This window comes from Equus caballus, chromosome 31 (genome assembly GCF_041296265.1).
Source record: "Equus caballus isolate H_3958 breed thoroughbred chromosome 31, TB-T2T, whole genome shotgun sequence".
Classification (NCBI taxonomy): Eukaryota; Metazoa; Chordata; class Mammalia; order Perissodactyla; family Equidae; genus Equus; species Equus caballus.
The window spans coordinates 20,075,088-20,101,515 of record NC_091714.1 but is presented as its reverse complement, the minus strand read 5'-3'; the positions used below and the strand labels follow the sequence as shown (position 1 = coordinate 20,101,515).

Sequence of the window (26,428 nt, the reverse complement as noted above, 5' to 3'; positions counted from 1 at the left end):
TTACGAAACCATTGGATTCACTTTTGAAAAGCCACAAATTGTTCTGCTTTGACTTTTTGTTCAAGTAAGAAAAATAAATCAGTTTAAAATAAGAACTGCGAGAGATCTTGACAGCATGGTTGTCATCTCAGAATACAAGGAAGGAGCGTTGGAAGATTAGCCCTCTATATGTGCACTGCTAACTTTTATCCCTCCGTGGACCTCATATGCTCATTTCTTAGTCTTTCTTCATCCCTTCGTCGCTCTGTTCTTTCCTTTCTTCCGCAAATATTTACTGAGAACACAAAGTTATCTTACCTGTAGCACTGAAGAATTATTCCTGTTGCCTGAGACCTTTCATCTGGGAGTAACATTTTAGTCATTCCATGACCCCACAACTTAACAAACTGCCCAGCCACACACAATTGCTGAGAATAACTCAAGGTCTTTACAGCTCACTCATTCTCTACTTTCATTTTATAGACCTCTCACTTATTATTAATGGCACCTACCTTCCTTGCCTCCATGTATACTTATGTGCCCTTTTCCCATGTGACATTAAATCAAATGAGGTTACACTATCTACTGTCCTTCATCAAGGAACACTTCTTTTTTCTCATTTCCACAGAAATGTTTATTGCTCTTGCTTCCAATCCACTGTCTCTAAGCAGAGCCCTCTCTCTACCCCAGGACTGCTTTAGAACCAGGGGCCACTGAAAAATAAATGGTTATGGAAATTTTAATGATGAAGTAGAACCTGTTGGATAAGCTCACTTTTAACTCCAGTGAAGTCAAAAGCTAAAACTTCAAGTTCCATTCAAACCTTGCAGAATTTAAGCTCAAAACCAGTCAGCTCAGACCTAGTCCTAGTGGAATCCTATAGCCAATAACCAGCTATAACACAAGATGATTTTGGAGCCATACAAGATTCCCTCAGAATATGATTTTAAGGTTTTTCTGAAACGCACTTGGGTATCTCTGTGATTTAAACAGTAAGGTATTTCTGGGCTCCTAATTAGATGGAAAATAGGGTATGCTAAATGTGGTGCAAGGAAGAGCTGTGACTTGCTCTAAGCCCCAATAGCCTCCTTGATTTCTCCACTTTTGCTTTCAGGGGCCCCCCTTTAGTCTAGGTAATCAAAACAAGACCACCTCCTCATTAGAAAATATATCAGCTTTATTTCCTAACAAAGACTTTTTAAAAATTTTTTTTTTAAATTTTAAGATATCTTAGAGAAGATCAAATATACAGTGGATAGCTGAAAAACAAAAAAGTGTCTATTCAAATACCTTCTGTTCTGATAAATGTAAAGATTTTGAACCTACATTTCTGTGGCAAGTGGGTAGTCTTCAGCCACAGCTGCTTGTTTCTACCTCAGGGCCTTTTTACTAGCTGCCTAACGTCCTCTTCCCTCTGATCTTCACATGGCTCATGCCTTCTCACATCTCAGGTCTCAGCTTAAATCTTATCTCTCCAGTCACGCTTCCCTGACCACCCAGTGCAAAATGTGCTCCTCTTCATTTGTATCACGTGACTCTTTAAAAGCCTCTCCCTAACCTGCATCACCGTGGGATAATTTTTTGTTATTATTTGTCACTTTAGTATCTTTTCCCCTCACTCCACATATGAATTTATATGCTAGTAATATTTATCAGATGCCAGACATCATGAATTTTACCTTGTTGAGTAGTGAATATTTTGTATTTCTAGAACTATTCTTGAGCTAGTTCTGAGAGGAGGCGAAGTTATGTAGAAATAATTTGGTCCTTTTGCATCTTACTTTTAAGCTTTGTTAGACAAGACCCGAGTAGCATTTAGTCTAGGGCTAATTTTCCCAACTGCTGAGGCAAGACACTTTTTAGTACTTCAGCCAATTCCCTGTGAAACATCAACTTTTCCATCCTGGTTATTGGAAACAGTTACTCTTCGCAACTCTGTAGCCTCCAGGCACTATTTCCTCAAATTCTTTTGGTTGGTTGTTTCCTCAGCCTTAGGTAGCTTCCTAACATGCATGGGCTGTCTGATATTCAACTGAATACTTTAGGAAGAAGCAGTGCAGACCGTTCTCTCTTTGTAGCTCTCCCCTTTCTAGTGCTTTGCCCTGTGAATTCTGGCCACCTGTTTCCCCCTGATACTCAGCTCCATCCACTGAGCTCAGTGAATCCACTGGACTGTGCCTGAGTCCATTCCTTCCTACTACCCCTCCCCCTTCTGTGCCATGATTTGGAAAATTCCAGGCAGCCAGCTCAAAAAACTCTAGGGTTCATCTCATTTGCTGCTCACTTCTCAGAAATCCCTTCATGGCCAGATGTAAAACGTCTTGTCATGGTTTTGTATATTTTGTCTGGTGTTTCAGTTGTTTTAGACAGATGAGTAAATTTGGTACTTGTTACATTGTCTTGGCTGGAAGTGGGAACCCAACTCATGAATTTAAATGAGAGTAGGGACAATTCTTGTCTTATTCATTAATGTATTCTCAGGACCTGACAGTGCTTGGCACTAAGTAAGATATCAGTAAATATTTATTAAATAAAATAACGCAGAAGATTTGAATCAGCTAATGTTGGAGGATCTAGATTTGTTCTTCAAGGAATCAAAAATGTACTGTAAATGAATTATCTGAAATATAAAATAAGAACCACCATACAGATATATAATATCATTGTATTCATTTTCTTTTGTTATTATAATGATTTGCTAACAACCAGACACAAGTCAACTCATTGCTTTATCATTAAGAACAACTCAAAGCTGAAGGACCTACAGCATGCTTAAGTGCACACACGTCTGATTCTAATGCAAAAGCTGCAATGATTGTCCCCAAATTCAAGTAACTGCAGGTATAAACTATAAATCTGCTTTTTAAATTAATAGTATTTGTTAGGCTAAAAGTGTTTCCATAAGTTTTTTAGGTGTCATATCTTTCACGCTTCTTAGCATGTAATTATCTGTTCTTGAGAAAGAAAAGTAAAGTGATTCAAATGTATAAACCATGTAACAATAGCTTTTAGAAAGAATAACTATTTGTTTAAAATAATAGTAACTTTTAATTTCTATTGTAGAAATACACAATAATCATTTAAAACACTGTTAGCTCATCTAACAGTTCAGAAGTTCATAACTAATCCTAAATGTCACAGAAAATATCACAACACATAGTTAGTGGTATGCTGGTAAATGATTATTAACTGACTCTCTTAAAAAAGGAAACAAAAAGGAACAATAAAGGCTTGATTTGCAGTGTTTGCTCGTTGTTATGGGTTGAATTGTGTCCTCTCAAGGATATATTGAGTTCATAATCTGCGGTACCTCAGAATGTGGCCTTATTTGGAAATAGAATTGTTGCAAATGTAAGTTAAACAGGGTGAAGTAATACCGGAGTAGGGCAGGCACTTAATCCAATACAGCTGATGTCCTTACACGTGGAGAAGAGATGCACAGGCACAGAAACACACGGGGAAACACCGTGTGACAAGGGAGATGGGGACTGGAGTGACGCAGCTGCAAGCTGAGGCCACCACCAGAAGCTCAGAGGAGGCAAAGAAGGATTCCACGCAGAGTCTCAGAGGGAGTGTGGCCTTGGTAGCATCATAACTTCAGACTTCTAGCCTCCAGAACTATGAGAGAACACATTTCTGTTGTTTTAAGCCACTCCGTTTGTGGTACTTTGTTATGGAAGCTGATATACCCAGGAAGTAAATACTCTTATTATAACCAATTTTAACCTAGCAACATGGAGTCACTTAATGCAGAGCTGGGAAAAGATAACAATAGTTTCTTGCCAGCTGGTATGAGCTACTTGCAGCATACCACTGATTATAGTATCCCCTAAGAATTCTTGAATACAAATTAGTTCATAAAGTCTTTTATCCATTGGTTCATTTAACAAATATATAATGAACACCTACTATGAGCCAAGAACTGTTATAAATTCTGAGGTTATATAAGTGAACAAAAAAGGTAAAAAACCCTTGCCTATAGGGAGCTTCTGTTTTACTGGAAGGATATAGTAAGTATATTTGTATGGTATGTCAGATATTGATAAGTTTTAAGGAGAAAATAGGAGTAGAGAAGAGGAATAGAGAGAAGGGACACAACTTCAAATAGGAAAAGACCTCTCTGAGACTATGACATTTGAGCAGATATGAAAGAAGTGAAAGAGAGCCATGCAATTATGCAAGTGAAGAGAATTTCAGAATTCCAGGCATAGAGAATAGCCGGTGCGAAGACGCTAAGGCAGGGGTCTCCCTGGCTCATTGAGGAACAGCAAGGTGGCCATTGTGACTGGAGCAGAGCAAAGGGCAGAATGGTAGAAATGAGAGAGGTGATGGGGATAAGAGCATGTAGGGCCTTTTAAGATGCTCGTTGAAAGTCTTCGGTGAGTTGGAAAGGCGCTGGTAGTTTAAGCAGAATGTCAGGATAGGATTTATGTTTTAATCAGAATCACTCTGGCTTCTTATTGCATTCTTTTTCTAATGTGTCTCCTGCCTTCCTGCAGTTGGTTCTTACAATTATCTGGGAAACTGCAGCCTCTCACTCAAATGGCATAAGGACCTGAGAAATAAAGATTCAGCAGCAATGCAACACCCAGGGATTTAAAACAGAGAGTAAAGAATGGTAGTTCAGATTTGTAAAATTTTACACTAAGGAGTGATGTCACTGCAGCCTTCCCAACAAAGTGAGAAGCCTCTACTTGGTAGTCATGGCTTCACTTAGCAGCAGCACCAAGATGGAGTTTCTGAGGTGTCTCTTTTTGGAACTGTTGTAATATCATAGTCTTTATCTTAACAACTTCTAAGGCATAAAGGCTAAAGAGATCTTCTAGAAGAGTGCTTCTCACACTCTCTTTTCTTCTTCTTTTTTAAAAATTTCCAGTCTAGTGTGGAGTTGTACTTTGGTAAAATATAATAAAGATAGATTGCAAAGAAATCAAATACAGTCTTGCACCGCATAACATTTCAGTCAATGACAGACTGCATGTGTGACAATGGTCCCATAAGATCAGTACCATATAGCCTAGGTCTGTAGCAGGCTGTACCATCTAGGTTTGTGTAAGTGCACTCTATGATGTTCACACAATGACAACATCACCTAACGACACATTTCTCAGAACATATTCCCATCATTGAGTGACACACGACCATATAGCATAAAGACATGCAGAATACAAGCCCAAAGTTGTATTGTTAGATTCAACAGGCACAAAATCTCACTTCAGTAAATATAATAAAAATAAAGAAAACAAGGACAAAAGAAGTACAAAACTGTACCCATTGTTTATTGAAAGTGTGTGCCTAGGTGATTAGTAGAGAAAATTACTATATTCTAGTAACTTTTAGATGTTCTATAATTGTAAATAAACAAAAGTTATGAGTGACATAGAGGGTTTCTTATGTTAAATGCCTGTATATACACTTGAAACTAACACTATGCATAACAATATTTAAAATTTTTAATATGATAAATGAGTTTATTGAATTATCTAATCTGGGTTGGATTCACAATGATACTTGCATAGGATTATGTATATGTAAACTGTTTATTTTGTTTTCATAACATTCCTAGTAGAATAATTAGCCTCACAGAGGTCTGTTGATGGAAATGGAAGAAGAGATTTTACAGCAATTTCAGCAAGTTCGGGATATTTATTTTAAATTTTTGGTCCCAAGTAAAGCAAATGATGCTGTATTTTCAAAGTCATCTTCAATCTTTCATCAGTAGCCAGTTCCAATAATTTATCCCATAATATTTTAGCTCAATTTAAATTATCTTTTGATGAAATAAATGAACTCTGATCCATTAATTTCTTAAATGAGGATTTTTAAATGAATAATACATTTAAAAACATTCCATCTGCTATGGACTGAATTCATATGTTGAAGCCCTAATTCCCAATGTGGCTGTATTAAGAGATAGGGCCCTTAGGGAGGTAATGAAGGTTAAATGAGGTCACAAGGGTGGGTCCCTGATCCAATAGGATTAGTGTCCTTATGAGAAAAAAACACCAGAGAGCTGTTCTCTCTCCTCATCGTGTGTGTGTGTATATACATATAGGAAAGGCCATGTGAGGACATAGTCTGCAAGGCAGGAGGAGAACTCTCATCAGAAACTGAATAGTTGGAGCCTTGAGCTTGGACTGCTCTTCTCCAGAGCTGTGAGAAAATCAATTTCTGCTGTTTAAGCCACCGGTCTATAGTATTTCATTATGGCAGCCCAAGGAGACTAAGGCAATCAAGTTCATCGAGTGTTTGCTGACAACACTTTGCAGATGAGAACATCAAGATCTTTTTCTACTCACTGACAATTATTTTTAAATTAAACTTGTGACATAGCAATCTATAAAAAAAACTTGTTCTTCAAAGTTTCTAGCTTTTAATTTTTCCCTTTGGTCTCAGCTCCTAAAATACTGAATTATTTTTTTTTCATGGAAATATAAAGATCATTAAATACATCAAAGATATCAGTCAAAAGAGCAAGTCAGGCTTTCCTCGTGATGTGTTTAAATATTGGGAACAAACTTATTTCTCATCCTGAAGAAACATTAAGAGTTTGTTGTGTAGTTCAAACACTCTTGACATAACTTCTCCCCTCAATACTGATGATAACTGTTTACATCATGTTCTATATTATCACAACTGGCTGTGTGGGGGGAAAAACAATAAAAAAGAAACCCTAATTTGTGGCATTTACTGGTTTCCTTGAATTGTATATCCCTATCATAGATAATTTCAATCTGCCAATGTGAAGTCACTGAACACAGTGTTCTGAAAAATGGTAGCAATCAGTTCTGATGGGCCAATGAAAGCCACTTCCAGTACACTGGTTCTTACAAAACTGAAAATTTGTGCTACGTCACTAAGGATTGTTTATTTCAGCTGACATTTTTTAAAAACCAAATTTTCCCCAATGAAAGAAGCATTGCATTGATTGACATTCTCTCACAAGCTACTTACCCTACTTAATGACTCCAGAACGTTTTCCTGATGTTGGCACTTGCAGCATCAGAACACAGCCCCATACAAAACTTACACTGCCAATTACGTTTGTCGACAAAACAATTATTCACAATTTTATAACATTTAGAGCTAGTTGTGTTTCTCAGGAATGAAGCTAAAAGAGAATTTAAATGAGAGCAGAGATTTCTTCCTTCAAATCAGCATTTTCAAATTGTACATATACTGAAAGAACTCCACATAAGTGTTATCTGCACATTCATCAAGTTGCAATGGAAAACCGCTGTGCTAGCTTTCTTTATTCAATGAGTTGGTTTTCTGTATCATTCGGCAGTTTTGGAAATCATTGAGCTATAAGGACATCAGGAAGTAGTATTTGAGCTACTTTCTTTACCAGAGTCCCTGAACATTTCTAAGCAAACATCTTTGATGCAGTCATTCACTAATGTCTTGGCAAGTGTATGTGTATTTTAGTCCTAGCAACCCAAAGTGCCACTTCATGTAAACCCATGAAACACTAATTTTTATGTGTAGAATATTGAACACATGCTTCTATCAGCTTTTAATTCAATACTTTTTCTTTCAAAGAATTATTTTGATTTTAAATTTAATCCTTTATGTTTTGTGTATAAATGATTGTAAATCTTGATGATTTCATGAATTCAAAATCTAATGGCTCCACAAATAATACACTATGGTGTTAGCACTTCACCATCAATTAAGGATAAAAATCAAATCCAATATATGAGCTGACATATTTTCAGGCAAATTTCTTTGGAACGCTTTTTGCCCTCATTTTTATGGAATGTCCACGTTCGAATATCACTATTGCCTCATTCAGCATATTGTGTATTTTCTTATAAAAAAGAAAAAGTCTGGTGAAGCTTATGTGGCCATATATAGTTGGAGTCAAAGTAAATAATGAAAATTTTATTTCCCTAATTGAGAAAGGAATCTTATATGATAAATTATAATGGGCTTGATTAAAACAAAGTGATGATAAAAATAACTTTATAAAAATAAGTGCTTATATACTCTCAGATATTTATATAGTCTTGGTTGCAGTTGGCAAAGTAACTTGAAAATGTAACACATTGTAACACGGTTCTGCTGCATATGACAAATATACAGCTCCAGCCATAGGCAATTCACTATATGAATTTGGAAAAAAAGTGTTTGTGCCCTATTCAATGGTATGAGTCTATCAGTCATGTTTTTAGATCTTGCAACAATGTCTAACTGCTATTGATTTTTCTAAATGCTTATCCTCAATCTCTGTACTTTCCTCCTCATTGACTGGTAACAAATAGTTCACTAACCTTCACTGGTCCTCGGACCACACCGAGAGCAGCACTTTTGTAGAGAAGTCTTCCCCATATGCAGACATAGCTCAGTATGTTGGTTGAATCATGAGGAGATTGTTGATCAAGAACTGTTAACGTCTAATAAGACTTCCTCATGTGCTGAATATTATGCTAAATGCTTTATATGGTTTATCTAATGTAAGCTCACCCAACTCTAAGAGATTGATACCATTTCCATCCCCATTTTATAGGTAGAGAAATAGATGCTTAGAAAGTTAAAAGTAATCAATTCCTATTTCATCTTGTCTCTCAGGATGAGATGAGTGAGAGACAAAGTGGAGCGCTACCTTGGTAGTAGAATTTGGAAGAACAAAAATACCTACTTGTCCACAAGGAATTCTCCTCATTAGTCCACCCTTCTTTCACACCGCCTTGAAATTTTCATGGATACATGGGAAATGGTCTGTAGAAGGTTTAGGAAATGGCTTCCACGTCGGCATAGCTGTGTGCAGTGTTGATCAGTAGACGCCTTTGCCCTACATTTCTGCTAGAAGAGGAGGATAGTCAGAAGTCTCCAGGTGGCAGATGATTCTAGACTCAGGATGACAGAGGTGGGTTGAGGGATGGGGTAAGGAGCAGATGGGAAAATAAAGAATAACCTATCTGACCTTGATCTCCTTTACACGAAGTTTCAGCTCCTTGAGAATTTCCTTTATTCTTCCTCTTTTGCCTTTTGACACCTTCCCATTCCCTCTTCTACCTCGGTCAGTTTTCTACTGAAAGACCACAAGGCTGGAAGCAAGGCTTCGGTTTGAATTCCAATTCTAGCACAATAAAAGATGAAGGTATCCCCTCATCCTCTCTTCTGCTTTTCAGTGGGCTGAATGACCGCTAAGTACCTGAACTAGATGATCACATAAACAGACCTACATTTTGTGTCACTTCTATATTCGTGGTGGATTGGCAGCAACTAATTTTAAAATTAAATGTAAACTAATTGCGACCACGACCCCAATTTCTGGTTCATCAATACCTCCACTGTGCCTTCATATTGCAATGTAATTAGCCTGCGTGTGTACATATGTGCACACACGTGTGTGCGCACACGCAAGTCTATGTGTGCGTTTCCACAGTTTTTACCTGAGAATTCTAGAACCAAAGAAACTTCACAAGTTTCTTACACTCTAGATGCTTTCTAGCATGACCTTTCTAAAACAAATCTAATCATGTCACATCCCTGCTTAAAATCCAAGTAGTTTCTCACCACCAGAAAAGTAACATCCAAACTCTTAGCAAAGACGTTGAGGTTCTTTTAGCTCTATCCCGACTTATCTTATCATTCCTTACCTTACACACTCTAAATAAACTAAATATTTTGCTGTGGTTTGAAAGCTTTGTCCTGTTTTTACTGGTCCCACCTCCATCTTCCTCTTTACCCGTGTAATTTTAACTCATCTCTTAAGTCCCATCTTAGATGCTACTTCCCCCTGGGCAAAATCTCCTGTGACATGACCCCTACCCCTTCTCTGGGCTTCTGTACTTGGTCTTCCTTTCAATTCAGTCACTGCAACTCTCTGTGGCCAGTCTTCTCCACCCCTTTAATTAAATGCCTTGAGGGCAGGGGCCTTGCCTGTCCTTTTTATCAAGGCATCCACAGCAGTAAGTAAAATGCCCAACTTATACGAGATTCTTAGTGAGTACATGTTGAATGAATAAAGCCAGTCTAAATTATTACTGAAAAACCTGAGGCCAGCCCAGTGGCATAGTGGTTAAGCTTGGGAGGCTCTGCTTCAGCCACCTGGATTTGTGGGTTCAGATCTTGGGCTCAGACCTACACACCACTCATCAAGCCATGCTGTGGTGGCATCCCACATACAAAATAGAGGAAGAAGGGTGCAGATGTTAGCTCAGGGCCAATCTTCCTCACCAAAAAGGAAAAAAGAAAAAGCTGCAATTACCTCCATAAAATTTCCCCAAATTGGCATCACCTGATTTAAATTACATTATGCTACAATTTTTCAACCTTTGTAAAGATGGTTAGCATTGTAATTTATAGAATTTTGTGCTTGTTCACATATGTTTTTGAAAATATTGTTTTTATTATCCTCTTATTTCTCTGGTTATATGATTATCTCTAGAGCATTTTTGAAGAATTATAGTTTTATTATCAAGTACACACAATTACTAAAACTCATAACACAAATCAAGTTGCTTTACTCCCTACACTGTAATTATTTTAATTGAATGTAAATAGATTTTTCTAAAATGTTTTTGAACAGTTTTTTAAATGAATACTATTGTGTTTCTGCTTTTTACCATCAATTTGCTTATTAAGTTACTTTGATATAATGTGAAAATAACACTCATGTAACTCCTGTCAAGTTATAATTGGTAGAATTAGAAATAATATTTTCCAGTCGTTAATATCAGAATTTATAAGGAGAAGAAATCTTATTATTATTCAACTTTGGATTGTGAAATTTTGCAGAGAGTAGAACAGTGATTTTTGTGGAAAGAGAACAGCCTTGTGAAAGAATTTCTGTATGTACCGAAATGTGGAGGGAGGACAGCGAATAAGGATTCTAGCATATTTGTGAGCAGTTCTTAAAGACATGTAGCTTTCTGTTAAATGTTCACCCTGTTCATCCACATTACACAGTTTTATTTCCAGACCCCTGATAGGAAAAAGAACTCATAATTGGGAAACAGATGGGGCAGCAGAAGTTGCTAGAGGCTGTGAATGTGTCTTACTGAGAGTTCAGCACTGCCTGAGGCTGGTCAGCACCCAGCACAGCAGGAGTCACTCCAGTCACTTAGGGCGAACAGGTGCCTGTGGGTCATCTCTGGTCAAGCACAGTGTACACCACCATCACCACCACCACTACCACCATTAACAACAACATCAAAATAAAAAACCTCTACTAGGTATCAGGAGAGCTGCTTGCTCCCTGTTTTCATGTGTGCTCCACAGAGAATTCACCCAAACGATATCTTGATTAAAAAAAAAACCAATACAACTAAACAGAGAAAACCCTTTAAAATTCTCTGTAAATACGTTTAACAAGTGGTAGTCAGATGAAATGATTTAAATATTTACAAACCAGGAGTTGCTCTGCGGATGTTTTTTAGCGACTTTTTATTTGTTAGCACTCGCTAACACCTTACCTGTGATAGATTTAAGATATTCTACAATGCTTTAGCAATTAACACTTCCAAAGATATTCGCCAAGTAATGCTGGTTGAATATTTTCTGTATTACCTCCTGGTTCTCCTTGATTTTATCATCTCTCGGATTTAACACCAACTCTAATTTCTGAAATGGGGTCATCTACAGTGAAGGAGAAGGGCTTTGACCAATGGCAAAAGCGATTTAGGGCTCCCCCACCAAACCACATGAGTTTAAGTTGTCTATATTCATAGACAAATGTTTACTCCTATGATGAGCTCCTCTCTGCTGGTGGGCAAAAGGAGAGGAAGTCACAGTTTCTCTGCTTTAGCATTGACACAATACCTGTTTTATAAACTGAGGATGATTTTTAAAAAGAAATGCAAATAAACATTATAGAAGGCTCATTTCATATACTTTAAAAAATTGTGGGTCTTTTGTTCAGACTATACACAGACACACACAAGTCTCACATAATGTTAAGCCTTGGGGAGAAACACACTTCAAGCCTAAAGTTTATGTCAAACAGTCATTCTTCTCTTCAAGTTATAAGTCATTTTGATTTTAAATATACACTCATACACAGAATTTCTTGAAAGCTTAACTGGTTTTATTTTTATCTTTCTTTTCAGCATGACATAAGCCATAGCTCAGGTCTTCAAATTGCTGTAGATGTAGTTATCATATAAATGTGAATAAATCTAAATAGTTGAACTAGTTCAAGGCTTTCTAAGTAGGTGGAGCATATAGAAAGTTAAATGTGTCTGTCTTTTTGTTTTTCAGTCAGTTTGGCTCGCGATGCTATTCAGTGATGGTGAGTGGAGAAGGACTTGCCACAAAAATACTCAGGTCACTTACCACGAGGGAGCAGAGCAGAATGACCTTATCAGGTTATAGACTTACCACACTTTGAGCGCTCCCTGTAGTCCTGAGGCTAACAGTTTCCAGGCTGAGATCTATACCCACACTCCCAGTCCTGCCACTCTTCTTTCTATGTTCCAGCTGTACTGACTCTCTAAATTCTTTGAATGAGCCATGCTCTTTCCTATGTTAGAGAATCTACTAGGAACCTTCTTTACCAATCCCTCCCTGTCTGTTCACCTGACTAATGTCCACTCACCCTATGGGGCTCAGCTCAGACTGCACTTTCTTAGGAAAGCCATCCCTAATGAGCCCTCTCTCTGTCCACACTCACATACATACACACACACCAGACTAAGTCAAACTCCCAAGGCCCTCCTCCCCATAGTACTGGTCACTGCTCCTTCTTAACCTTCATAGCATTTCTAATTCTTGTCTAGTGTCTGTTTTTCCCTACAAGTCTGTAACAGCATAGGGACAAAGATAGTATGTCTCATTCTCACTTGAATCCTGAGCATAGCAGAGCATCTGGCACATAGTGGGTGCTAGGTAAATGCCGAAGGAAGGAAGGAAGGAAGGAAGGAAGGAAGGAAGGAAGGAAGGAAGGAAGGAAGAAGGAAGGAACGAACGAAGTAGGAAGGCAGGAAGGGATGGAGGGAGGGAAGGGGAGAAGGAAGAAAGAAAGGGAAGAGGAAAGATCTCTGCAGGACTGTAAACTCTCTATCCTTGTGGACTTAGAAGAAGCATATAGACTTCCTCTGGTCTGCATATAGACTACATATAGCATATGTACTATATATGTACTGGTAGCATGTAGACTACACTATACCTCAAAGTCTCTTTAGTTCTGTATCATGCTAAGTCAGCTACATCTTCTACAACCCTAGGTCTGTTGAAAATGCAGCTCCTGTGTAGTTCACTGGGAAGATTCTAGAATGGAAATGCACCAATTAGCTCATTTAAGTGGAGGACACATTTATCCCAACTGAGCTCAGATATCAACGGGGGAGCTATGATCTGTCATGTGTATTGGGCCCAGCTCCCTACTCCGTGAGAAGCAAGTGATAAAACACTTTCTTTCACAGAGACTGAATGGTCTTGTTCCAGAAACTGCAGGGCACCACTCTGTGAGTAGAGGAATGACTCTGCCCCTTGACCAAGACAATCTTAATGTTCTCAGCTTGACTAGACTTTAGACAAATTTCTCCCTGAGTATGAGCCACTTGACTTCTCTTAGAGTATTTGCTTTCAAAAACATTCCATTGTAAATTCTTTCTCTGCTTCCTTTGAGATGCAAGCATTCTCCCAGCCTCCTGTCAGTTTTACAACAGAGAATTTTCTTTCTCAGGGACCTGGGAGCCATCTCTTTGAAATGTGATTATCAAGAGCAGTGGCAAACCCCTATCTCCCAGTCTCTGTGGGAAGGTGGGAGCCTAACTTAGATAAGTGACAATTACCAAACACAGATGGCTTAATCACATTGACCAAGCTCCCCACAGTGTCCTCCAGCACTGTCTCACTAGCTCACCCCAACGCTTAAAAAACGCTCCCACCTTTTGTTTCACAGAATTGAGTTCAGTGTCTCTGGCCGGTTGGAATAGTCTTGACTATAGTCTTCTTTGCCTGTTAAACTCTACCTAGTGCAATTTTTCCTTGACATTCTCTTGGGACGGGATCACAGCCACTCACATGAGACTTGGCCTGGCTCATGTGCACACCAGAATTAAATTGGAGCTGCATCACTCATGGCAGAAGTGAGTGTTGCAGAAGGTGACCAAATTTAAAAAATTTGAACCCACTGAATACAATGTCAGTGAACTTCCATTTAGTGATCAGGAGGATTATTTTTATTTTGCAGAGTGAGATTGTTTTCTTTTAATGCTGTTATTTTTAAATAGCATTAGAGGGGAAGAAAAGCATCTGGTCACTTCTAAGCAATGCAAATTTGAACAATACTCAGGAGCAGAATTTGTGGTTGTCATGTTTCTGAGCTAACTCAACTTTTCACCCCATATAATGCAACTCATGTAATGGTCTTGATCGCAACCACGAAACCTTGTTGAGCTCTTATTGTGAAGGTGAGTGGCTGAGTTTTATTTCCTTCTGGTTTGGACAGCAACTGATAGACTTTGTGGTCTAGTTGTAAAGAGCACTGTGTTTGGGAGTCAGACTACTTGGATCCATATCCAGGTCCTCTGGGACTTCAGCTAGTTGCTGAACATCTTCTGACTCAGATAAAGTGAGTAGCACAGAATCTGATGACTAGTAGATGCTCAATAAACGTTAGTTCTTGTAATTGTTACTATCATCATCATCATCATCATCCCTTTCACTATTGGGAAAAGCAAACAAGCTGAACGTTATGATATCACAACTTTCTACTCCGCGAAAAAACATGTCATTGATGGGTAGCATTGCTGGCTTAAAATAGACTTTCAGCCTTGCTGAATTGCTTCATTCATTCATAACTCTGAGCTCTATTTGTGAGACATTTGTCTTTCTCTCTCCCCACCCCAATCCCTGAATTTTTTTAGTGATGGATGGGCAGACAGAGATGAAGTCATTGAAGGTTATGAGGTGGAAGCCAACGGAGGAATCACGATAAAGCTGCAGTCTCCAGAGGTCAGGTCATTTGATGATTATTTCCTGAAGCTGAGGCTGGACACTAATACGAGGAACCCCTGGTTCCCTGAGTTCTGGCAACATCGGTTCCAGTGCCGCCTACCAGGACACCTTCTGGAAAATCCCAACTTTAAAAGAATCTGCACAGGTAACTTGTGTTCACAAAATCATAACCCAGAGGTTTGGTAATCTCCTCCAGCCCCATTATAGCTTGTTAAATGAGAATAGAAGATGCCAACTCTGGGTGTCCAAAGACTAAATTGCCATCTTAATTATAAAATAGATTGAATGGGGGGGAGTGTGTACTGCCCCAGGGATTCATGTTTCTGTGTTCTAGAAAGATTGCTTTGGTCTTTGGTGGAGTAAGTAATAAGAAGAGACAACATGGGGCCGGCCCAGTGGCACAGTGGTTAAGTTCACACGCTCTGCTTCGGAGGCCCAGGGTTCATGGGTTCAGATCCCAGGTGTGGACCTACACACCATTCATCAAGCCGTGCTGTGGTGGTGTCCCACATACAAAATAGAGGAATATTGGCACAGATGTTAGCTCAGGGACAATCTTCCTCAAGCAAAAATAGGAAGATTGGCAACAGACATTAGCTCAGGGCCGATCTTCCTCACCAAAAAAAAAAAAAAAAAAAAAAAAAAGCGGCAGGGAGAAGAGACAATATAAGTCCTGGAAAAGCAAACTGAGAATTCAGAGATCTAGTATTCAAGCCAGTGGGAAGAGATTTTATGACAGGCATGTAGGAGATGTTAGCCACAGACAAAAGTAAGCAGCACTGGTTTCATCCCTTTTTCTTCTTTGTGATTTGCTTCAATATACAAGTCAGGAGCAGATGAGATAATGTCACCACCAACGTATGTGGATATGAGCATAGGTGGCAAGAAACTCTCCACTCTCTATAAACAGGAATGACGATTCCCAATGGGACAGATACTCCTCGTGCACTGCTCAGTAGAGGCATGCCGGGAAAAGGCAGTTCACTGTTCCAGGTCTTTAAGGGCTTGGTGAACTCCACAGATGTCCTCTTCCCTCCCCAGGAACTACTATAACCCAGACTTGTTAAAGCAGTAACTTTTCTGATATTATTATTACTACATAGACACTTCGCTGTCCCTTGTCCTTTTTCAGTATTATCCATACTGCAAAGTTACATCACCTTTGGTCTAACATAGTACCACTCAAAGCCAGTTGTCCATACTGAGTTGATAACATAGCATGATGGCCAGGCATTAAGGACCCTATCTGTCACCAAATTTATATTATAGCACAGTGGTGTTACACATATTTCCTGTAACTGAGCTGAACAGATATTATTTAGAAAGGTCTAGAACTCATTTGTTCACAAACATTCATGGATAAAACACTGTAAATGGCAAAAAAAAAAAAAAAAAGGGACAGAAGTATATCACCCATGACGCTCCACCTAGAAAAACTTGTGGTCTCTTTGGGAAAATCAAAACAGATCATACACAGGATATAGATAAATAATGATCAAAGACAATGAGGTTTTATAAGACAGGGTAAGAATATGGCTAGTTACATAAAATATTTCTAGTTTTAATAATATTCATATTTTGAGGTTAGAAAATTCTTTAGAACGCCAATATATTTAAATGCAGTGATATATGTCTGACTTGGGAAGGTTCAGCAGAGTTCTCTGAGAAATTGCCTGATGTGGATCTATTTTCAATCAATCAAGGCTTTTAGAACTTCCTCAGTATGGTTTCTCGGGAGGCTGAAAGCTGGGAGGAAGGGCAGGGAGGTGCTGAACAGCTAACCATTTCTGTCACATATGTATCTCTACTGACTTCTACTTTGTCTCAAATAACAGACCAAGGCAAATTAAGAATTCTAATGGACCAATAAAACACCTAGTGCGTTCTCCTAATTTGGAAAATAAAGACTTTGAGGCTGTAGGGGCGACAGTTTCCCATAGGTTAATGGCAGTATGGAATTAGAACACACACCTCTCAGAAATCACAATATTGGGCTGCTGTTGGACTTAGGAGTTAGTAATATATTACTTTTTATTGTTCTCAATAAACATTGTTCATTGTTTCCTAATGAACGTTGTTCCCTTTCTTGAGCTGTAAGATCTTCGAAGATGGAGAACACTTGCAGCCCTCACAGAACCCCATGCAACGTTGATCTCTGGGATCTTAGTCGCTTCTTAGTAGTGCATTGATCAGTTGACTTATATTCTTTTAGTCTAGGGAGCCAATGAGTTTTCCTTTTTTTAAAAGAAAAGTTAACGACTATGATTTTTCAAATAAAATGTATTTTATTCATTAAACATTCAACAAAATTTATTGAGCACCTACTATGTGTAAGGCTTTATGCTAGGAGACGGAAATGAACAGAAAACAAAAGAGGAAAAGAACTGTTTTCAATAACCTTACATTCCAATGCAGAGAAATAAACTGCAAAGAAAATAAATTGAGCAAAATGCATTGCCATTTAATTTATCATAAGAGCATGGGAGAAAGTAAAGGATGGGGTAGGGAACGATGGATGGAGGAATTGCAGCTTAAAAGAGAGTGGACAGAGAATGCCTCACTGAGAAGTGGGCGTTTGCTTAACAATGTGGAGGCCATGAGAGAGTGAGCCATGTAAATACTGGGGAAGGGCTTTCCAAGCACGAGGAATAGCAAATAAAAAGAGGCACCAGCACCTGGCTTAGTGGAAGAGCAATAAGGAGCCCAGGCTGGCTGGAGCCAGCGAGTGCTTGGAAGAGCAAGAAGATGAGAGAGGCACACAGGAGAGCAGATCGTGCAGCACTGCACTGGCCTGGTGAGAACTTTGGCTTCGTTCTGAGTGAGATGGGGAGCCACTGGCAGGTTCAAGCAGAGCAGGGACACGACGGCCTTACTTTTTCTGAACAAAATCACTCTTGCTGCAGTTTGTAAGATTTGACAGAAGGGGAAAGAGCAGAAGGAAGCAGGGCAGTGAGGAGGCTGCCGCGATAATGCAGGCGAGAGGGCGGTGGGTTGGGCCATGGTAGCAAGCAAGACGGAAAGAAGTGGTTGAATCCTGAGTTTATTTTGAATGACAGCTGAGGGGATTTGCTGACAGAATTGTTAAGAATGACGCTGTTCTGAGCAACCAGTTGGTGTTGCCATTGACTGAGATGGGGAAGACTCCAGGAAAAGCTGGGTGGGACAGCATCAGGAGCTGGGTTTCACGCAAGTTAAGTTTGAGATGCATATTAATGATGCAAGCATTTGTGTCACTTTGACATTGTATTTCCTTAGTAAAATTCAGAATACTACATATTAAACATGCTTAGATGTCTTTAGGTAAGGATTTCCAGGAAACTATCTTCTAACCTGAGCTTTTAATACAAAAGTTAGAACTCTACAGCAATGTACAATAAAATTTGGGTTTTCACTTGTCGCAGTACATACAAATATCAAGGCTAAAGTCTGAATTTGGTTAACATTCATGGCAGAAAATAATGATTTGCACATTCATGAATTGTTCTGATATTATGCTTGACTCTCAAAACTATTTCTAAGCGCTTATTATGTGATTACAGCCTTTAATAAACATATTTACATTTGCATTTCATTCTGGAGTCAAGTTCAGCATATATTTCCCTCTGTTCTTAGTTCTAAGGATGACAGAAAGCTTTTTTAGCTCTTCTACTTGGAACTAATTCATAAAATTTATTGATGTTTTCTTCTGCAGAAATCTTCAGATTTTATCTTTAGCAGTACTTGTCTGTGTTATCTACGTGTGTGCATATTCTTGTAAACTTACCTTGCTCTTCAGTCTTGATCTCTGTATTTCTGTGAAATTGGCTTCAATGGTATGGAAGAACATAAGCTTTCACTTAAGTATCATTCTTATCTAGTTGTGATCCTTGAATATCAAATGAATTCTGTATCTTCTAACGAATATGCAGATACATTTGTGAAAATCAGTGTGAGGAAGTGGATTTAACCTTTCTAGACTATTGACAGCTACTGTTTCTGTCACTCGTTTTTAGCTCTTCTAATTGGGTCACTTTTAGTGTTTTGAAAAGTTTTGATATTACAGTTGGTTTCCATGGAAACCTTTATTGAGCTTAATCTCAGATGTCACTATTTAAATAAAGAGTTCATGTACTCCAGATTGTCAGTTTGAATATTAAGAGTCCTGAGCCCAGGCTGAATAATTTGGGAATCACTGTAGCTAATTAAAAAGTCCTTCATGTAAAGGCTACACCACTGCTTAATTAGTTGAGTATATCAAGGGATTGGAGATGTGTTGGAAAAGCACTAAATGAAACATCAAAGCCTAACTTCTAAAAAATTAATCATTGTTAGGACAGTGAAAGAGTAGGTATTTATACAAGTCAAAGTCACTCTTTTCTAGTAAATGTCTTAGTGCTTGCAGCAATTGTGTCATGTTTACAATGGCATAGTGCTTTATCATTCTTGATGAGAATTGCTAGAAAGATTCCATGGAAGCTGACTGAGTACAGCATTTGGCAGCTCAACCACCGGGTCCAACACTGGCTCAGCTATGTATCTGCCACATGATTTGGACGACCTTACTCAACCTCTGAATCTCAATTTCTGCAACTGTAACTTGGTAACGATTTCTACTTCACATGGGTGTTGTGAGAATTGAATGAAATAATACAAGTGAAATACTTTGTAACCTGTGAATCCTTACATAAACGTCAAGTGTTGTTATTAGTGGCGTGCCTTACTAGAAAGCAAATAAGGTATGACTTAGACCAACTCATTAAAATTAGTGTTTTTGAAATTACAAACTTAACCTAACTACATTCCAGAATGTGGAAGCTAGAGAAAAATAAGTACCCAACTCTTAATCAATCATCCTTACAGAATGCCAATATAGATAATTTCTTCTATTTTTTTCCACAGAGTAGACTTTTACCACTTTTTTCTGATTAGCAAAGCAATACACAGTTACTATGATTATTGCATGGAAATTGGAAATACAGAAAGGCCTAAGAAAGATTAAGAGCATTAAGAATTTGCTCTTATATAACCGCTGTTAATCTCTGTTCGATTTTTAATATATTTCTACTAAATACACTGTTAAATTTTTAATGTATTTTTGTCTTTCTCTATTTCTTTTAAATCATGCAGTTAATATTATTTTATATATTGCATTTTAATGTGAATACTCCCTTTTCTTTTATATTTATGAATTTTTCTTTGTCATTAAACTCACATTCTTAATGGCTGCATAACATTCTGCAAACAAGCTATAATTTGTTTAACCATTTCATTTTTCCTACACATATAGGTTGTTTGCAATTCTTCACAAATTAAAAAAAAAAGCTGCAGCAAGTTAATAAAAGTTCTTTCTAAACATTCTTCTTTTTTCACATTTTGGATAGTTTTCTTAAGATATATTTTCAGAAGTTGAATTACTCAATCACAAGATATGACATTTCTAAGGCTTTTGAAAATAGAGTTCCAAAAGAAAACTCCTACCAGCACTGCATGAAATTATATGGACTTTTTCATTTTGTTTTGCATAGTTCTAATCATAGTGTGCATGTAATTCTGTGTCTTATTTTCACATGGGATCGTACTTGATTTTTCCGTGTGGCTGCATGGGCTTTACAAGCAGCACTTCAATAGCTCCATCATGTTCTACCCAATGAAAATACTATAATTATTTAGCCGTTCTTATGTTGTTGGACATTTAGTTTGCTTCCAATTTTCATTCTTATGAAAAACATTGAATGTGGTACAGAGAGCTTTTATGTTGCTGTTACTATTTTTGGATTGTTCCCTCACCACAGATTCCTAAATATATAATCATTGGTGTAACAACATGACAGTTTTGAGGTCTCTTAAATCATATATTACCATTGTCTTGCAATATGGCAATATTGAGATTTACTGGCCAGCACTATATTGAGTGTATGAGTTTACCAGGTTCACTATGTTCTCAGCAGGCTTTTTCACAATCCAGTGAATTTACAGCCATAATTTCACTTTCTCCTCTTATACTTTGTGGCAATTGGGAACAGATGGGCACAATGCTTTTTAAAGCTACTATATCTTTGCATTTGGTTATTATCCAAGAGGTGATGAAAGAATTTGGATGGTATCTGCAATGCTCACCAACATCTCAGGACTAGTAGGATAATGATAGCTAGCCTGATATGAAAAAACTTCAAGACTTCCAAGCATAGACACTTGCCCCCGGAGCTTGGAGAATGCCATTCACAAATTGTAGTTTGGTACTAATTTTTGTAAGATATTTGCCTTGTTATTAGGTTTAAACTTTATGTACTTTCTGTTTTGAATTAACTTATTATATAAGGCTGGATGAGATTGGTCTATTACAGTTTGATCTAGGTTAAGATGGTCTGTAAACTGAGCTAGGTTCCTATTTACTATAACCCATAGGTCCAAGGGTAATAACTTCTATTTGCCTTTGGGAGTTCAGCCCAAATGCCCATATACACTCCTGAAGCATATCGTTTACCTCTAAGCAAGAAGTTGGTACTATTAATCGGAGTTTGTGGAAGAATTCACGTCTCTGCCCCTTCTTGTGTACATGCTCTTTGAAGTATCATTTGTGGCTCCTTCCATCAAGAGGTAGAGCTTTGTTCCCTACCTCTGAAATCTCCATTGACCTCACAGTTTACTAGTTCCAGTCTAGGCCTCAAAAGGCTTGACCTACTCTCATTCTCTTTCTTGCAGTTGTCACTCAGCCATATGTACGAGCCTGAGTTAGCCTTCTAGAAGATGAGAAATAGCATGGAGCAGACACTGGATGACCTCTTAGTTGAGGCCATCGTGAACAAGCCAGTCCCAAGTCACTTCACTAGCTGACTGGCTATTGACACAGGAACGAGCCCAGCTGAGATGAATCAGGTCCAACTCAGGGCAGCAGAACTACCCAGTTGGCCTCTAGATTCATCAACTAAGATAAATACTTGCTGTTGTCAGGTGGTTTGTTATGCAGCATTATTGTGATAATAGATGACTAACGAGGGTCTCCATAGCCTTTTAATCCATGACCCTCACTCACATGGTGCAATAGTTAGTTGAATTAAACTAAGGAACCTAATTCCTCGACCCAATGCTAGAAGTCTCAGTCTTTCTCTCCTGTAAGACTGGTACAATATTGTACCCTGTATCTCATGGAGAAAAGCCAAACATTTTTCTAAATCATATAATGAAGAAGATTCCAAAGCCCCCTGATCCAAGACAGTCAAACAATTCTACTTAGGAATTCTGGTGTGCATAGAGGAAGTGCTGACAAATGGGACACAGTTATAGCTGAGCCAAACAAACACCCTCAGAACAAAACAGTCCCAGGTTCTCATGCAGGGCTGGTAGAAGTTGCCTTATGGAAATACGTTTCAAAGGCCTTTTGTGCTGCCTTAGTCCATTTGGGTTGTTATAACAAATTACCAAAGACTAAGCAGCTTAAACAACAGACTTTTATTTCTCATAATTCTGGAGGAAAGGAACTCTGAGATCAGGGTGCCAGCATGGTCAGATTTTGGTAAGAGCCATCTTTTTGGTTTCCTCACAGGGTGGAGAGAGAAAGGAAGTAAGCAATCCTCTTATAGGGCACTAATCCCACCACGAGGGCATCCAATCTCAAGGCCTCATTACCTCCCCAAATCCTTATCTTCAAATACGAACACATTGGAGATTGGGGTTTAAACATATGACTTTTGAGGGGACAAAAGCATAGCAGATGTGTTTATATCCTTTGTCGCAAGAATAAAGGTGAATTGACCTTGTGTCACATCTGGACATTGTAATTTCTCAGACTAATCTCATTAATTATCACACATAGATGAAGCTCTGATGATAATATTATACTGTAAGCACAATCTTGATCTGCTTATCTCTTATTAATACTTTTGACCTATACTGTCAAATGTGGTAGCCACATGTGTCTGTTTATATTTAAATTAAAATTAATTCAAATTAAACAAAATTGAACACTCAGTTCCTCAGTCTCACTAGCCATATTTCATGTGTCAATAGCCATATGTGACTAGGGGCTCCATCTTGGACAGCACAGATGCAGAAAATTCCCATCATTACAGAAAGTTCTACTGAACAGTGCTACATTCTACTTTTCTAAGCCTATAAATGCAAGTTTGATTGTTTCTATGGTTATTTGGGTCTAATTCACAAGCTAGTGTTTCCAGCACAATCAGCTTGTTGAGTAGCCTGCCCAACTACAACAGCTGAAAGATGTTATGAGCCAAGGCTTCCACTTTGTTTGGTTCTTGCCACAGAGCTGCCACCCCAAATAGGGTGGGCTGATTTATACAAAGACCAGGCATGTCTTCACTTGCCTGTTTGAGTTCAATATAGTTTCTTATTCCAGGTCATTTTAATGATTGGTTGGATTTATAGAAACACGGACATGTTTTCTCATTCAAGAGTCATAAAGGTTGAGGCAAGGGCATAGGTTTTCCATCCTTTTACTTTATATACATCTTGTTTCTATTCCCAAAGGGCTTGAATAATTTTTAGCATCAAGCAGACACAGACTTGAGGTATAAAAATGGAAATTCTTTGAGGCCTCCAACACTCATTGTAACAGTGACAAGTTATATTTTATCTTTTAATAGAAAAATTTAATTTACAATTGTACAATGTTGGGTGTCTAGTCAACTTTTTCACTGTGTCTGCAAACTAGTTACCTAGAGATTGGCCTAAGGTTCACATTCCCTTATTACTAGAATTTGGCTCATTGCGTTCATAAATTCTTCAGTTGGATCAATATTCTCTCTATTAAACAATTTATATATTTCCGAAGTTGGATGCTCCCTCATATGGTCCAGCCTAACTTCTAAACAAATTTGAGAGTTTTTAATGATTAAAATCTTTGACTGTTCTTAGTCAAGAATTCACCCAGGCATAAGAAGCTACTATATATTTACCTGTTCCAAAATGGCTACATATGGGCTTACTCTATATCCTTTAAGTTGTGTTGCTACTCATCAGGAGAATAGTTTTGCATTTCATGTCTTGTGCACATTTGCTGCTGGGGAAACTCACATGAAGTAGACATAATTTCAGCCATCATAATAAGTTATAGTCCTTTTATTATGGGTATGACCAAATATACTTCGGGTCTGGCCCATTTACTCTTTTTCCTCCTATTTTTTATAATTTTTTGAGGTATAATTGACATACAGTAAACTGCACATATTTAAAATGAACAATTAGATAAATTTTTACATATGTGTATGCCCACGAAGCCATCACCACAACAAAGATAATGAACATCGCTCCCTAAATTCCTTTGTGTCTCATTGAAAATTCCTCCCTCCCACCACTCCCCACCTCTCTCCACTCCCATCCACAGATGACCACTTATTGGTTTTCTGTCACTATAGTTAATTTGCAATTTCTACACATTAATATGAATGGAATTGTATGTCTTGAGCTCTTTTCTGCCTGCGTTCTTTCACTCAGCACAATTATCTTGAGATGCATCATTGCATTGCATGTGTCAACAGTTCAATCCTTTTAATTGCTGAGTAGTGTACTATTATATGGATATATCACAATTTGTTTACCTATTCACCTGGTGACAAGTATGTGATTTGTTTCCAGTTTTTGCTTATTACAAACCAAGCTTCTATGAACATCCATGTACAAGTCTTTGCATAGATATATGCCTTCATTTCTTTTTGGGTCAAGTCCTAGTTGTGGAATAGCTGGTTCCTATGGCAGGTGTATGTTTAACTTCTCCTTTTTATTTCCTCCTTGGTCCTATTCACTATGGAGATATATGATTGGGAAAACAACATCATAAAGGGATCAAACACTGAGAAGATAAATGGCTTGCTAGAGTTCAAGAATCAGTGAGAATTTTGAGCTACTTCTTGAGGATTCTTTTCCATCATTCCATTATTTCTGCTATTTGGAAGGGTCCCATTGAAGGGAATATTTTATAACCTTATTGTGAACCAAGTCTTAGGTCATAATAGCTATTAAGCATGATTCTTTATTTGATACTGTGGGTTCAAGGTTGCCATGACTCTGTACAACTTCCCTTGTGTGTTCCACAGCGGTTAAATTCTCTATTGGCTGCATTTCCTGAAAACCAATCTCATATCCCAAGTTATAATATACATTTGTGCTCTGATGAGTGAGGCACGGCCCTAAGTAATCGGCCCACCAGTTACACGTGTGGTCTAGTTCCTGTGTTTCTAGGACACAGTATTGCACTTGGGATATTATATTTCATAGCTGGGAGCTGCTTGACCAACTTCATACCAAAGATTTGTGTGAAGTAATGTTGAATCTACTATCATAATCACCTGGGCCTATGCCAATGTCATGTCATAATTCTATATGGCCACTCTATTTACTAATTGGCCTTTCTCTGGAGTGTCACTAGCTGGTAAACACATAGTTATGACACAAATCCTTGTAAAAGTTTGGTGGGCAGCCATGGGTACTACTTGGGGACAAACATTTAAAATTTGTTAGAAATGTCAAGGAATTGAATCCATGGGGACTTGCATCAAATAGATCTGGGTCTAATATTTCAACCCATTTGGATAAATGAATAGCCCAAACCCTAGAATGACATGAGTAAGAATCTTATCCTTCACAGCAGTCATTCTCAAATCTCACTTATTAAAATCATCAGGAAAGCTTTTTGAAAGGTACTCTACTGTGCAAATCTGGGCCTCACACCACACCAGTTGCATCAAAATCTCTGGGGTAGGGCCAAGCATTTATACTAAGGACAGGAAGAAATTCATACTTAAAATTTATAAGCTCTTTAGCTCTTTGGGGTTTTTTCAATTTTCAAGATTTAGAACTGTGTATTATTGTCCAAGCTGAAAGCTTGCCAAGGTTTTGGCTCTGGCTGTGGCAGCTGTGGTAGCTAATGAGGGTTTAATAATTTCCAATGCTGAATCAATCTCCTCTGTTTGTTTTATTTATTGGTGAGCTTGTTTAAATCACTGGCATTTCAAAACCACTAAGTCATGGCCTAACACTGTGTTTCTCTATGTCCAGATTGGGCAATTGCTAAATGTATTAATTTTCTGTTAGTGCCATAACAAATTACCACAAATACAGTAGCTTAAGACAACACAAATTTATTATCTATCAATCACACAATTATGTAGGCCAGAACTCTTACAAGGGTCACATTGAGCAAAAGTAAAAGCGTCAGTAGGTCTGCGTTCTTTTATGAAGGCTCTAGGGGAAAAATCTGTTTCCCTGTTTTTCTAACTTCTAGAGCCCAGCCACACTTCTTGGTTATGGTCCCCTTCCTCTTTATTCAAAACCAGCAATGCTGCATCTCTCTGGCCCTTCTTCCGTAGTCACATCTCTCTCTCAGAGCACCACCAGGGAAGTTTCTCCAGTTTTGAGGACCCGTGATTGAATTAGGCCCATTCAGATAACCAAAGATAATTTTCCCACCTCAAGGGAGGATTAATCACATATGCAAAGTCCTTTTTGTCTTGTAACCTAATTTATCCATAGGTTCGAGGCTTTGGGATGCGGGCAACTCTGTGGGCATCTCTGTGGGCCCATTATTCTAACCATCACAGAGTGA

At 38.2% G+C, this 26,428-nt stretch overlaps 1 protein-coding gene across 14 annotated transcripts in view; it reads left to right on the top strand.

Annotated features, from left to right (window-relative positions):
• The window catches only part of GRM1 (glutamate metabotropic receptor 1), a 374,689-nt gene that overhangs the window by 251,919 nt on the left and 96,342 nt on the right, over positions 1-26,428 (top strand). For all 14 annotated transcript variants that reach the window (XM_070256560.1, XM_070256554.1, XM_070256558.1 and 11 more), the window contains exon 4: positions 14,799-15,034. In XM_070256560.1, coding sequence (XP_070112661.1) covers positions 14,799-15,034 — 236 coding nt within the window. The remainder of the gene's footprint in view (positions 1-14,798; positions 15,035-26,428) is intronic.